The 16,479-nt window shown below is 39.1% G+C and overlaps 1 protein-coding gene across 3 annotated transcripts in view; it reads right to left on the reverse strand.

Annotated features, from left to right (window-relative positions):
• The window catches only part of LOC106872096 (protein RRP5 homolog), a 72,124-nt gene that overhangs the window by 18,688 nt on the left and 36,957 nt on the right, over positions 1-16,479 (reverse strand). For all 3 annotated transcript variants that reach the window (XM_089339700.1, XM_089339701.1, XM_089339699.1), the window contains exons 23-33: positions 14,153-14,342; positions 10,919-10,993; positions 10,511-10,585; positions 8,980-9,171; positions 8,621-8,695; positions 7,814-7,909; positions 6,494-6,710; positions 4,829-4,963; positions 3,492-3,625; positions 2,473-2,586; positions 152-219 (exon numbers count right to left, since the gene is read on the reverse strand). In XM_089339700.1, coding sequence (XP_089195826.1) covers positions 152-219; positions 2,473-2,586; positions 3,492-3,625; positions 4,829-4,963; positions 6,494-6,710; positions 7,814-7,909; positions 8,621-8,695; positions 8,980-9,171; positions 10,511-10,585; positions 10,919-10,993; positions 14,153-14,342 — 1,371 coding nt within the window. The remainder of the gene's footprint in view (positions 1-151; positions 220-2,472; positions 2,587-3,491; positions 3,626-4,828; positions 4,964-6,493; positions 6,711-7,813; positions 7,910-8,620; positions 8,696-8,979; positions 9,172-10,510; positions 10,586-10,918; positions 10,994-14,152; positions 14,343-16,479) is intronic.

The raw sequence follows: 16,479 nt of genomic DNA on the forward strand, positions 1-16,479 counted from the left end.
CAGCTCTATATATTCTATTCCCCACGTATGTTTCACCATTGTGGCTATTTGCCTAAGGTATTTGATCTCATTTGACCTCTGTAACATAAAACAATAAAGTACTGAGCCATCATTAGCCAAACAAGAGAAGAGAAAGTAGTTCTGGACTTACCGAACATACTGGACTAACAGTTTGTCACCTACTTTGTAATAATCCCAATTGAAGACATCGTTCATGTGCTGCAATGAAAATAACAAGCAAGGTAACATATTTGTTGGGAAAAGTGTATATTTAATCGAGCCAACACGTCTGTTAATAATAATAATAATAATAATGGTTTCAAATTTTAGCACAAACATAGCTGTTTTGCAAGTGGGAGTAAGTAGGATTACATCGACCCTAATGCCCAACTGGAACTTATTTTATCGACCCCAGTGGAATTTGAACTCAGAACATAAAAGACTGATGAAATGTCGCTAATCATTTTGCTCTGTGCACTAATTGATTCTGCCGCCTTTTATAATAATAATAATAATAATAATAATAATAATAATAATAATAATAATAATAATAATAATAGTAATAGTAATAGTAATAATAATAGTAATAGTAATAATAATAATAATAATAATAATAATAATAATAATAATAATAATAATAATAATAATAATAATAATAATAATAATAATAATAATAATAATAATAATAATAATAATAATAATAATCCCTTCTACTAAAGGCACAAGGCCTGAAATTTTAAGAGAGGGGACTTGTTGATTACACTGACCCCAGTACTCAACTGGTACTTATTTTATCGACCCTGAAAGGATGAAAGGCAAAGTTGACCTCGGTGGAATTTGAACTCAGAACATAGCAGCAACAGGCGAAATATTGCTAAGCGCATTTCACTCGATGTGCTAACGATTCTGCAAGCTCGCCACCTTAACAACAACAAAAACAATTTCTTTAAATTTTACCACAATTTGTGGGGGAGGGGATTTGTTGATTACTGGCGTTAGGAAGGGCATCCAGCTGTAGAAACTTTGCCAGATCAGATTGGAGCCTTGTGCAGCCTCCTGGCTTGCCAATCCTCAGTTAAATTGTCCAACCCATGCTAGCATGGAAAGCGGACGTTAAACGATGATGATGATGATGATCTCGACCCCAGTGCCTCAGACCATAAAGATGGATGAAATGCTGCTAAGCATTTGCCCGGTGTGCCAACGATTCTTTCAGCTTGCCACCTTTTATTATGATGATAATGATAATGATAATGATAATAATAATAATAATAATAATAATAGCAGTTGTCATCATCATCATCAGCAATGATAAGCAAAGCTGTAAGATATCAATATTCATATACACACACAGAGACACATATGTATATATATATATATATATATATATATATGTATATACAAGGTGCATTCCAGAAGTTTTGGGACTTTTCCAGGAGAGACATTTATTTATTTCAAAGAAGCATAAAATTTTAATCTCCAAAGTTAACATGTCCAAGGACTCTTGTCACAGTTGGCAAGTCAGCTTATTAGATGTGTAGTACATTACTATACATCTAATAAGACGACTTCTGACATACTAAATTAACAATCATCTAAGACAGTTATAACTGCCACTCCTAAAAAAAAAAAAAAGTCTCAAAACTTCCGGAATGCACAACAGGATTCCTCACAGTTTCTGTCTACCGAATTTGCTCACATGACATTGGTCAGCTCAGTGTTCTAGTAGAAGATACATGATAGATTGAACCTGAAATCATGTGATTCTGAAGTGAACTTCTAAACCCTTTTCTTACCATATTTCAGTTGAAATCCACTGCTTTTGTTTCAATTAATTTTGGAAATAAGAAAGAATTTATTGATATTGGTTTGTCAGTCTTAACCCTTTAGTGTTCAGATTACTTTGTCAAATGTCATACTTGTTTATTCACATTGTTTTGAATTAGTCATGCATTACTTTATAACTTTGAGATTTCAATGACATGATTGTTTATTTTTAGAATAATATTGTATGGTACGTGTGAGACACCATTAGAATATTTTAGCTTGATATGTCCAGTTTAATTATTAGTTTGGAACATAAATTAACGTTTTGATGGCTGGTTTTAATTTAGATCACTTTCAAACATGGAAATTGTATCACAAAAGCAGGAGTGATCTCAGAAAGTTGGCAGCAAAAGGGTTAACTATGCTGCCACCACCACCACCATCATCATTTAATGTCTGCTTTCTATGCTGGCATGGGTTGGACGGTTTGACAGGAGCTGGCCAGTAGAAGACTACACCTGGCTACTGTGTCTGTTTCGGACATGGTTTTTACAGCTGGATGCCCTTTCTAACATCAATCATCTCGCAGAATGGACCGAGTACCTAAATTATTCAGTTTTTACCAATTATTTCTTCTTTTTTTTTTTTTTTGCAAATGGTAAAACAAACATTAATTTGAATGAAAATTAAATAAATATATATTACCATTTTCGGAGAAAGGTAAGCTAATTTTGCCTTTCCTTTCATCTTTAACAAAACTATAACAAACTCCTTTCGAACCAGCAGCACAAGTGACTTGAGTTTTTTATTCTTTGGAATCTAAAAATAAACAATTTCAAATATTAATGTTCGAAACTAAATTAAAAGAATTAGTTTTAAGACCTCCACCACATTACCTGGTTTTGTAGAATAACAGAATTGAATACTGGAATGTGATGTTAAGACAAAGAAACAAACACATTCTCACACACATACATCTTTCTATCTTTTATCTTTCACTTGTTTCAGTTATTTGACTGTGCCCATGCTGGGGTACCACCTTCAAGTGTTTAGTCAAAGAAATCAACTCAAGTACTTATCATTTTTAAGTCTTGTACTTATTCTATCAGTCTCTTTTTGCCAAATCGTTAAGTTAAAGGGATGTGAACAAACCAACACTGGTTGTCAAGTGGTAGAGAAGGCACACACACACATATATATATATATATATATATATATATACACACACACAGACACACATACATGATGGGCTTGCATATGGCTTCTGTGAAGTGAATTGGTGAGCCTGGGGCTGTACTAGAAGATATTTGCCCAGAGTGTCACACAGTGGGACTGAACCTGAAACCGTGTGGCTGCAATGTGAACTTCTTAACCACACAGCCATAAAGAATTATCAGTTATCATAATTACATAATAATAATAATCCGTTCTACCAAAGTCACAAGGCCTGAATTTTTTTTTCTTGTGCAGAACTCATTGATTATATTAACCCCAGTGTTTTACTGGTACTTAATTTATTGACCCTAAAAAGATGAAAGGCAAAGTCGACCTCAGCAGAATTTGAACTCAGAACATAAAGACAGATGAAATGCTGCTAAGCATTTTGCCCGCGATGCTAACAATTCTGCCAGCTCACCACCATAATAATAATAATAATAATAATAACAAAAATACTGACAACAATAAAAAAACAACACATATAAAAAGAAAGTCATTTACTGCACCTCTTCTGGTTTCTTCTTCATTTTCATCACCTGTTTGACAACTACAGGAGATGCAGCCAGCTGGACAATTCCTTGCAAGAGATCCATATCTAATATAACAGCTGCAACTGTCGTATCTTTTTTAACAGTGAGACCTACAAGAAAACAAAAACCATAAGGAAACCGTTTCGTAAAGAATCTACATCGTTGGTTACAACAATGAAGGTTCCAGCTGATCCCATCATCAGAACAGCCTGCTCATGAGATTAATGTGCAAGTGGCTGAGTAGTCCACAGACATGTGTATCCTTAATCTAGTCCTCAGGGAGCGCCAGGGCTTATTCTTTGGAAGCCTAGTACTTATTCTATCGGTTACTTTTGCCGAACCGCTAAGTTACGGCGACGTAAACACACCAGCATCGGTTGTCAAGCGATGTTGGGGGGGACAAACACAGACACACACACACATATATATATACGATGGGCTTCTTTCTGTTTCCGTCTACCAAATCTACTCAAAAGGCTTTGGTCGGCCCGAGGCTATAGTAGAAGACACTTGCCCAAGGTGCCACGCAGTGGGAATGAACCCGGAACCATGTGGTTGGTAAGCAAGCTACTTACCACACAGCCACTCCTGTGCCTATGGGTTGTATACTGTTTCTGAAATAATAAAGCTCATTTCCTGAGGTTGCTAATTTACTAAATTATGTTGAGAGGTATGTTCTTCATTGAGCAAACACTTGGCATTTGTAATCAGCTGAATATAATGTTTCTTGATGAGAATGAAATCTATCTGAGACAGACAAACTTAAAATGGACACACAATAATTCAGATGAGCAATTATAGATAGGCAGGCTAGATGGATAGACATCCAAGTAGATAGCCAGATTCATGAATAGACTTGCAAACAAATTGCTGGCTGAATAAATAGAGGGACAAGTAAACTTATGTATATACACCATCATGATCATCATCACCTAATGTCCATTGTCCGTGGGTTAGATGGTTTAACCAGGGCTGGTAAGTTGAGGGACTGCACCAGACTTGTCTAATTTGGAATGGTTTATACAACTGGATGCCCTTCCTAATGCTAACCACTCTGACAGTGTAATGGGTGCTATTACATGCCACTGGCGCAGGTGCTAGTTGCATGACACCAGCATCTGCCACGACTATAATTTCACTTGGCCTGATGGGGTCTTCTACTCAAGCATGGCAAATTGCCAAATGTCTCGGTCATTTGTCACTGAAATCCCTATCTGATGTAAAATGTAAAAGACCAAATACCATGCAGTCTAACATTTATGAAACAAAGAATACCAGTAATACTTCTGTAAAAAAATATGGCTTAAACTTACCTTTTCTATGGTGCGTGGCAATGAAACCTTTAGTGCCTGACTCCAATGTACAGTGCACACCTTCTTTAACCACTTCGGTAACAGTTACATGGCACAAATCCCCAGTGTGTAAATCTTCAAACAACCAAGGACAATCTAGGTAGAAATAAGAGAAAAATTAGATGTTATTAGCACCATCATCATGAATTCGCTATCTGCTTTTACGTGCTGACACAGGTTAGGCAGGTCTAGTATATGACATGTACCATTAATCTAATCGCATGAAATTTAACACAAGTCAGACATGGAGCTTAGTGGGCAGAAGATATGAGGCTTCCTGCAGAAGATAGGTCTGGAACCCAAATAACTGAAGAATGCCATCAAAGAGATAGGCATGGCAGCTGAAACAAGCTCAAGGCGGCAACGGTTGACAAGAGACCACAAATGGAATCCCACAATAGCCGAATGCTAGTTTAGTCCTCACTGCCCGGCTCAGACAAAGCATACAGGTTAAGGGATAAAATGCTTGTGACTCTGAGATATCTGCCGACAGTACAGAAGGGTTTCCAGCATTACAATGAATTGAGAAGAGTTTGCACAACCTCTGAGTAGCTCCTGCACTTTCTGCATGAGGTAAAGCATCTTCGATGTTTATTTTACCTATTTTTTTCTCTGTGTTTTTCTCTGTATTCTTTCTGTTGAAGAGCGTAGCTCGAAACGTTAAAGACTTTCTGTATCCCCGAGCATCAAACTAATACATCCTTTTGTTGTTTACACCACCTGTCCTCGTCTGTTGTCTTTTTTTTCATACATTCTCCCATACATATAGTGGTTAGTGGTTAAGGTGTTGCAGGATTGTGGGTTCGATTCCCAGACCAGGCCTTGCGTTGTGTTCTTGAGCAAAGTACTTCATTTCATGTTCCTCTGCAATCATTTTGACATCTGACACGTGGCACTTGTTACACCTGTACAGGTAATGTCGATCTGATGGAGGGATTAAGCTTATTTCTACACAAACATTTGATCACTCTAAACAAATCATCTGTGTGTGGTTATTTGGTAAGAAATTGTCGAACCCTCATGTCATCTAATGATGGTTGAGTCCATCATATATATACTGAGACCCCCTTTGGTCATGACTGACCGTGGGATTGCACCTAGAAAGTTACCCTCCCAGGCACAAGTCCAAGCAAGGTTGTTTATGGAAGACCAGCAGTCACCCATGCATACGCCCCCCCTCTGCACACCATGGATGTTACCCAAGGGAAGGGCAAAGGCCGATACAGCTTAGCACCGGTGACCTCGCAACTCATTTCTACAGCTGAGTGAACTGGAGCAACGTGAAATAAAATGTCTTGCTCAAGAACACAACACGCAGCCCGGTCTGGGTTCTGAACTCACAACCTCACGATCGTAAGCCCGATGCTCTAACCACTGAGCCATGTGCCTTCACTATCATATCTATATATATATATATATATATATATATATATCTATATATATATAAATATATATATATATATATATATATATATATAGGGGAGAAAGAGAGAAAGTGAGCGGGGGTCACAAATTGGCTCTTAGGGAGTCATATAATTCTCAGATTAACATTCTTATGGAAGACCACAATCAATTAATAAAATACAAACTAGAGAAACAAAAAAAAAACTCCAAATCTACACTTACCTTTCCTAGATTTTAGATGGTCTATAATGATATTTTTATCCTTAAAGTAATTGCGAAAGTAAGTTAGCTGAAAATCCGAGTCAATGTCAGTTTTTCTGAGTTTCAAGCTAACTCTGAATTGTCGCTTTTTCTGATTAATTCCACACACATGAGTGGAAACGGTCATGCCTTCTTTAAAATATTTGTGTAGATTTATGTCTGGATCTGCTGTTATATCCTGAAAATGGATTCAAAAACTCCATTTATTTGATTCAACCCAAAGAAAAAAGATTTTAGACATGAAATGAAACTGTTCAAGAAAAGCTGCAAGTAATACCAGCCACATGGTTCCGGGTTCAGTCCCACTGTGCAGCACCTTGTGTAAGTGTTGTCTACTATAGCCTTGAGCTGACCAAAGCCTTGTGAGTGGATTTGGTAGATGGAAACTGAAAGAAACCTGTGGCATATATATGTATATACGTATGTGTGTGTTTCTGTGTCTGTGTTTGTCCCCCACCCCATCAATTGACAACCAATGTTGGTGTGTTTACGTCCCTGTAATTTAGTGGTTCGGCAGAAGACACCGATAGAATAAGTACCAGGCTTACAAAGATTAAGTCCAGAGGTCAATATGTTCGACTAAAAGGCGGTGCTCCAGCATGGCCTTAGTCAAAATGACTGACACAAGTAAGAGAATATTGATGTAAGCTAAGTAAAATCATGGTTATCCATACATACAGGCATGTCCTTTACGGCCATGCCCCTCACTCCCTATGCCAATGCCATGTAATAACCACCCAGGGTACTCTGTAAAATGGTTGGTGCTATATATAAGGGTGCATAAAGAAAGGTACATACAAGGGGGTGCTGAAAAGTTCCTGGCTTTGGGTAAAAGAAAATACAGGATCAGTTAATTATGATTCTATCCAACATATTCCCCTCTCAGGTTCATATACTTATTGCAGCAGTCCACCAGAATTTTCTAAGCCCTGTAAAAGAATTTGGAAGGTTGGGCCTCCAACCAAGCCTTTTGCAATACCCATAAAGCCAGGAACTTTCCAGCACCCCCTCGTATGTTTATATACATTATTAACAAATCTGAAAACTGAGAATGGTTAGTGATAGGAAGTAATCCAATCTGGCACGAAGCTGATAAATGTTCTGCCATTCTGCCACATTGCTGTGGGCATAATTTAGTGAAAATTAACCTACGTTTAAACACTGCTGGAAAGCAAAGTTTTTCAACTGTTCCCCTTAACGACCAAATTATCCACACACACACTCATACATACAAAGCTATTAAAAGCAGCTGTAAAATGGTGATTATTGATGTCGCCTTACCTTAGTGACTGCCAAACTGAGAAGACCTCCAGGAAATTCAACAAATACACCATAATCAACAACCGTTTTAACAATTCCAATCAAATTCTGACCAACCTATAATAAAATATACAATGTAAACTCAATACAGACAAAAATTTTTTTCACACCCAGAATTGCTGAAGCATGGAATAAACTACCCACATCAGTAGTTAGCTGTCAAGACACTACACCCTTCAAAACTTCCATATTTCCTGAAATTCACCTATCACCCCATCTTTTTTATTTTTAAAATTTAGTCATTGTTCACTTCCTGTGTGTATTCTATGTACTGTTCATGCAGTTTTGGTTACTTTTTCTTATGAGTTGTAGTGCACCTGAGCACTGTACACAATAAGTTCATTATTAAAATTATTATTATTATTATTAAACAACTGATATACCCTCCAGCTTTCGTCAGGTGTCTTGGGGAAATTTCGAACCTGGGTTCTCATTCCTATCGATGTTACTATTATTATTATATTATTATTATTATTACTATTATTTATCAGGTCGCTGCCGTGAATCGAACTCGGAACCTTGGGGTTAGTAGCCCGCGCTTTTAACCACTACGCCATATGCCCGTGTATCTGTGTATGTATCTGTTTGTCTCCCATCACCACATGACAACCGGTGTTGGTGTGTTTGTGACCAATAGAATAAATACCAGTACTGGGGTCGACCCATTTGACTTAAAATCCCTTGAGGCATTGCCCCAGCATGACCACAATGAAACAACTGAAACAAGAAAAAGATTTTAAAAAAAACAAAACAGAAAAAGTAACTTACGTGAATATTATTGAATGATTGTACAAAGTTTCCCTTTTTAGCTGTTAGTCGCAGACTAAGCTTACTGCTACATATCTTAAGAAACGGTTAAGGAATTCTATATTTTTGAAATTAATCTGAAAGGAAACTCATATATGTATCTGTATAATGTGTGTATGTATATATGTGTGTGTACCCTTGTTGTGAAATCATGTGATGGTTGTAAACAAGCATCACTGTTATACAAGCGATGTTGTTCATTCCTGGTCTTTCATGGAAAAAAGTCTAGCCACAAGAAAATATTTCATTGCTTGGAAAAAGGTGAGGGTTTGTGACTAGTTTCAAAAAAAAAAAAAAAAAAGAAAAACAAAAAAGGATACAGTGGCTTTGTTAAGGTTTTTAAAGTTGACAACCCGCATCATGTCCCCTTCACTGTAGATATCCCATAACATATCACAATGGTTTTGGAAATCAGACAGATGCATCTTGGGTAGCACAGCGAATTTCCCTGATGACGCCAAAAGCACTTTGAAGCTGTTTTCCAATTTCTTGAGTATAGTGCCATGAGATAGCTGTAGAAAGAAAAAAAAACAATATATACATAAATAAAACAAGAATATTGGTTTGTTTTATTCTACTCTGTGAATAGGGCGTTGGGTGTTGAACTGATGGTTTCGATCCCCAGACCGGGCAATGCATTGTGTCCTTGAGTAAAACACTTCATTTCACATTGCTCCAGTCCACTCAGCTGGCAAAAATGAGTAACGCTGCGAAGGACCAGCGTCCCATCCAGGTGGGGAATATATACGCCATGGAAACCAGGAAAGTGGCCCTTATGAGTCAGCATGACTCCGGAAGGTAACTTTACTTATTTTTTGACTCTGTGAATATATCTTTTGTATCTATCACTTGTTTCAGCCATGCTGGGGCACCATCTTGATGGTTTTAGTTAAATGAATTGACCCCAGTTGTTGATGCACTGGTCTTGTTTGCCCAACCACTAAGTCATGGGGACATGTGTATGTATGTATGTGTGTGTGTTTGTGATATGATTGTCTCCCCCACCTGCTTTATATACACATGTATCATCATCATGGTCATCCATTAACGTCCATTTTCCATGTTAGCAAGGGTAGGCATGGCTGTGGTAAGAAGCTTGCCTCCCAACCACATGGTTCCGGGTTCAGTCCCACTGCATGGCAACTTGAGCAAGTGTCTTCTACTATAACCTCAGACCAACCAAAGCCTTGTGAGTGGACTTGGTAGATGGAAACTGAAAGAAGCCCATTGTGTATATATATATATATATATATGTGTGTGTGTGTGTGTGTGTGTGTGTGTGTGTATGTGTTTGTCTTGTTGTATAGTGCATTTGAACCTGAAACCACATGATTGGGAAGCAAACATCTTCATCCAGCATACATGATATTCTATGTTTTATTTTTCCAAGGATTTCGGATTCTAGTGAAAATATGTATACAAAGTTATATATACACACCCTGCTGTTGTCAGCAGTTATAAAGAAGGCAGTAAAAAAGAGTTATTGGCTTTATACACGATAGTGCTGTCACAAATTAGGACCCTAATATGTGGAGACCAGCCGAAAAGTACTAAAAACTCAAATTCACGTACAAAAAAACCCCTCTATGTAAACTTCTTCAGTAAAGGAGTCTCAGCATCATCGCCATCATCATCATTTAAAATCCACCTTTCCATACTTGAAAGGGTCGGACAGAATTTATTAAGGCAGAGCAGCTGTAGAAACTCTGCCAAACTTAGATTGGAGCCTGGTGTTGCCATCCGGTTTCACCAGTCCTCAGTCAAGTCGTCCAACCCATGCTAGCATGGAAAGCGGACGTTAAATGATGATGATGATGATGTTCTACAGCTGTACAAAACACTGAAACTCACCTTTCCAATTCTGTCTAGATTTGCCACTTTTGATGTCTTTACCAATTTCGTTATTTCGCTTCTTGATTCTTCAGCCTGCAACAGATCAAAACCAGTAGTAGTAGTGGTGGTGGTGATGGTAGTAGTAAAGATAACATTTATGATATCTTACTTTGAGCAAGGACATAATTTTTGTATGTATGTATGAATGTGTGTGTGTATATGTGTGTGCATGTATGTATGTATGTATGCATGTTTGCAGTGTGTGAAATCATCTAAGTTTTTTGCTGTAGCATCATCATATAACACAGACCCAGAAAACCCTGTTGTAATTAGAAGTCTACAATGCATTGGAAAGTGTCAACAAGGAGCTATCATTAATACAAAGAATATTGCATGAATTTTAGAGCATTCAACCCCAACACTCACCTCTTCCACTTCATGGCTAACCACATTACCATTTTTTGTAGATGTTTCTTCCTCCTCTATTTCTGGTATTTTTGTCTGCAACAAACCAATAAAAGTAACATTGATGAATTGGATAGTATAGCACAGGTACTTTGTTAAGTGAAACGTGATGGATCAAAACTCTAGAATGTAGCTGCTGCTGCTTCATGCCCTTGCTTGATGGGGCTGGGGTCGTCCTGGGTTCACCAGTGCTCTCCATTGCTGGTGGTCCCGTGCCAGCCCCTCTGCATCCTTCAAGGTGACATCAAGCCTTTGGAGATTTGCCTTAATCACATCTGGTGCAGGGCCTGCTACGAAGCTTCTTCCAGTCTGCAACTGCTGTGTCGTATGAGAGTAAAGCCCTGGTAGTATGATCTCACGGGAGATGGAGGACATGGCTGTACCAACACATGACAGACAGTTATGAAGTGGGAGGCTGCGGGCTGATGTGTGCATGCAGTTCTTTGTTGGAAACGTGATGGTATCATCTGACGTTCTCAATGGTTCTCAGGGATCTGCTATCAAAGCCATGGATCCTCTTTGCCAGGATCATTGAGAGGGGCTACGTTTCTGTTCCATAGAGGAGAATGGAGAGGGCTAATTCTAGAAAGTAGGTTGAAACTACATAATATAGATAGGATGAAGGCAATACTGTGCCGACATGGAGTTGGATTTGCTACCAAGAGGGCTTGAGTTCTATCTCTCTGCATGGCACCTTGAGCTAACCAATGGTTTGTGAGTGAAACTGGTAGATAGAAACTCTATGAAAAACCATGGGTCATCATTTGTTTAACCCTTTAACATTTGAACTGATCATATCTGGTCCCATTTTATGTTAAAACTGGCCAGATCCAGCCCCTCACACCAACCCTGTCATTCTAAAAACAGTATGAATAAATAAGTCTTAGATTTGATAGAATAATCTGAATACTAAAGGGTTAATGTCCGTTTTTCCATGCTAGCAGGACTTCAGTGGGAATTGATTATAAGGCAAAGTTTTAGGGTCAGACTCTCTGTTGGCCGCCAATCATCAACCTATTTTTTTCAGGTAATGGAATTTCATATTCCACAAGTCTTTGATTGAAAGTGCTGACTGAATGGGTCCAATGCCAACACAGAATGTAAACACCTTTACTATCTTTTGTTTGTTTGTGTGTGTGTATGTGTGCGAACGAATGTTTACATTCTGCACCCATGACAAACAAGATGCAAAAGGCAGTGGTGTCTGTGGTCATTCCCTGCTAATAAGGCATCCCAAGAGCTCAGTATGCTTGAAGGCAGATGAAGTAGAGGAAAAAACCTTCACTTGAAAAATAGCCAAGAGCTATTGACAAGAAGGGAGTCTAGGCGTAAAAAGAAAAAAATGAAGCAATAAAGTTATTTAAGAGATAGTGTAATTATAATTTTAAGTAATCATAATACAAGTGAACAGAAGATTATTATTTCTAAATCTCTGAATGAGAAACATTCAGTAACAGTACTCTAGAGTAAAATTTATTTGCCAACATGATGTGGCAGTCCTGGTTTAGGATGAATGTTACTGTTATTTAGCCCCAGTAAACATCGTCTCCAGCTGGCTATACAACACAATCTGTGTCCCTATATATTTTCAACAAGGGCATATCTCAACAAGAGATATTCTACAACAGTACTCTAGAGTAAAGATTCTTTGCCAACATAACATGGCAGTCCACTTCTTGCTTAGCAATGTCAGCATTTTTTCTTGATTTGACTTCTTTCTGTATTTCTGGTACTTTTGTCTGTAACAAACCAATATAATTATTACTGTAAGTGACTGAGACTTCTGGTGATCTACTGTGCTTGAGAAGAAAAGTTGAAATCATGGTTGTGGCCAGCGCCGGTGGCACGCAAAAGGTACCTGTGTTGGTGACAGGCAAAAGGCACCTGTGCTGGCACCACATAAAAGGTATCAGTGCTGGTGACACATAAAACACACCCAATACACTCTGTATAGTGGTTGGCATTAGGAAGGGCATCCAGCAGTAGGAACCAAGCCAAAACAGATGACTGGAACTTGGGTTCAGTCCCACTGCGTGGCACCTCAGGCTGTGTCTTCTACTATAGCCTCGGTCCGACCAAATCCTTGTGAGTGGATTTGGTAGACGGAAACTGAAAGAAGCCCATCATATGTGTGTTTGTGTGTCTGTGTTTGTTCCACCACCATCGCTTGACAACCGATGGTGGTGTGTTTATGTCCCCGTAACTTAGCGGTTCGGCAAAAGAAACCGATAGAATAAGTACTAGGCTTCCAAAGAATAAGTCCTGGGGTCGATTTGCTCGACTAAAGGCGGTGCTCCAGCATGGCCGCAGTCAAATGACTGAAACAAGTAAAAAAGTAAAAGAGTAATGAATTGGTCGTAGACCTACAATACTCAAAATATTTTAACAATTTTTTAATACATCATCATCATTTAATGCCCATTTTCCATACTGGCATGAGCTGGATGATCTGACAGGGGCTGGCCAGCTGGAGCTGTCCAGGATCCAATTGTCTGCTTTGGCATGGTTTCTCTGGTTGGATGTTCTTCCTAATGCCAACCACTTTACAGTGTGTGCTGGGTGCATTTTACGGGCTACCAGCACGAGTGCATCCTATGAGGCACTGGCACGAGTGCATTTTATGTGGCACCAGCGTAATTCCTAATAATACTTAATTACTTTTTTACTTGTTTCAGTCATTTGACTGCAGCCATGCTGGAGCACCACCTTTGGTCAAATAAATCGACCCCAGGAGTTATTCTCTGTAAGTCTAGTACTTATTCTATCGGTCTCTTTTTGCCAAACCACTAAGTGACGGGGACGTAAACACACTGACATCGGTTGTCAAGCGATGGTGGGGGAGGGGACAAACACAGACACAAACAACAAACACATACATACATATATATACACAACGGGCTTCTTTCAGTTTCCATCTACCAAATCCACTCACAACGCTTTGGTTGGCCTGAGGCTATAGTAGAAGACACTCGCCTAAGGTGCCACTCAGTGGGACTGAACCCGGAACCATGTGGTTGGGAAACAAGCTTCTTAATAGGATTTTTTTTTAATATGGGGGTCTGGTAGAGTGAGACAGGGATCAAAGGGGTGCATAGGCAAATTATGGTTGAGATTACACAGACAGGCACATGCAATATAAGAAGATGGTTGGCACTCACTCACCACTGTTCCTAATTTTTTTGAAACAGAATTTACCTTTTTAGAGTCCCGCTTGCACTTCTTTTCCTTTGGATCTTTTCCAGTACCATCATCGTCATCACTATCAATGTTACCTTCAGACTTTCGTTTCGTTGCTCTTTTCTTCTTCTTCAACTTTGAGCTTTCCAGGGTTGTGGAGTCTGGATCAACAGCCATTTCTTTACTAATTCTTGCAGATTTTGGTTGACTGAAAACATTCAAAAAGAAATCCATTCTTGATGCATTTACTCAGCGGAAAAAACACAAAACAAATTTTAATGATGAGCATTTAATTTGTCTGTTGTCTGATCAACTGGATTTCTACTTATCAAAGCAACATGTGTGAAGGCGTGCGGTCTAGTAGTGGTTCCCAACCCTTTTATTTAAATGAATTTTCCCATCGACCCCTTTCAATATACTTATTCTTATGCGTATATATCATCATCATTATCGTTTAATGTCCGTTTTCCATGCTGGTATGGATTGGACAGTTCGACTGGGGTTTGGGAAATCAGGAGGCCATGCCAGGCTCCTATCTGATCTAGCAGTGTTTCTACAGCTGGATGCCCTTCCTAACGCCAACCATTCTGAAAGTGTAGTGGGTGGTTTTTATGTGCCACCGGCATGGGGGCCAGAGGGGGCTGGCATCGGCCACATTCGGATGGTGCTTTTTATGGGCCACCAGCACGGGGAGCCAGTCAGGCGGCACTGGCATCAGCCACAACTACAATTTCCATTTGATTGTGGCTTGATTTGATTTTGATTTTGATGTATAAATGAAATTTTGAATTTAGTTCATGGACCCCCAGTAGCGCCTTTGCAGACCACCAGGATCCGCAGACCCCAGGTTGGAAACCACTGGTCTAGTAGTTAGGGTGTTGCACTCATGATTGCAAGATAGAGGTTTCAATTCCCAGACTGAGCAATGCATTGTGTTCTTGAGCAAAACGCTTCATTTGATGTAGCTCCAGCTGGCAGAAATGAGTATTACTGTGATGGACCGGCATCCCATCAAGGGGGTTATAAAAATGTCACATGCAGGTGGCACGTAATAAGCACTGTTCAAGTGGTGGGCCTCATGGAAGCAGTGACAGGTGACTGAGACCTTTGGTAATATACTTTGCTTGTATAGACCTGTGAAGCCAAGTGAGACCGTAGTTGTGGTCGATGCCAGTGTCATGCTGGTGGCATGTAAAAAAACCCACTACACTTTTGGAAGGGTTGGTGTTAGGAAGGGCATCCAGCTGTAGAAAGCTTGTCAAATCGGATCAGCACCTGGTGCAGCTCCCCGGCTTACCAGTTTTCAGTCAAACTGTCCAACCCATGCCAGCATGGAAAACAGACATTACATAATGATGATGATGATAATGATGACAGAAACTGGCCCTGTAACTCTATGACTAGGGAAGGCGCTTTATCCTTTACCCTGTCCACTCAGCTATAAAAGGGAACCCTGCAAGAAACAAGCATTCTGTTCAGGGGAAGGGCATTGCACCCCCCACCCCACCCCCACACAACAGACAGAAGGGTGACACAATTCAAAGACTGCAACAATAAAAGGAAGTGCATTGTAACCAGGGATGTATAACAACATCCAATAGTCTGATCAATACAGTGAAATTAACATGTTACTGGCTGAGTATTCCACAGACATACGTACCCTTAACCCTTTAGCATTCAGTTTACTCTATTTAAATGTAACGCTTAGTTATTCACATTGCTTTGAATTAATCATGCATTATCTTGTAACTTTGAACATCATTGCTAACTTTTAGAATGACATTGTAGGGTAAGTGTGAGAGGCCAGATCTGGCTGGTTTTAAACATAGAACAGATAGAAAATTTGGGCTGAATCTGGTCAGATCAACCCATTTGCTATCATATTTCTGTTGAAACATACTTTTTTTTTCTAATGGATTTTGAAAAATAATGAAAAATTCTGTAAAATAATTTTGTCATCATTAAGCTGGTCTTTGGAACATAAATTAAACATGAAATTTTGATGGTTTAAAAAAGGGAGCTGGTTTAAGCCTTTAGCATTCAGATTACTCTTTCAAATATGATATTTATTTATTTATTTATTCTTTTATTCGTTTCAGTCATTCGACTGCGGCCATGCTTGGTCTCTTTTGCCAAACCACTAAGTTACGGGGACATAAACAAACCAGCATTGGTTGTCAAGCAATGGCAGTGGGACAGACAGACACACACACACACACAACAAGCTTCTTTCAGTTTCCGTCTACCAAATTCATTCACAAGGCTTTTGGTTGACCTGAGGCTATACTAGAAGACATTTGACCAAGATGCCACACAGTAGGAATGAACCTGGAACCATGTGGTTG

Source organism: Octopus bimaculoides, chromosome 22 (assembly GCF_046866305.1).
Source record: "Octopus bimaculoides isolate indiv1 chromosome 22, ASM4686630v1, whole genome shotgun sequence".
NCBI classification, from domain to species: Eukaryota; Metazoa; Mollusca; class Cephalopoda; order Octopoda; family Octopodidae; genus Octopus; species Octopus bimaculoides.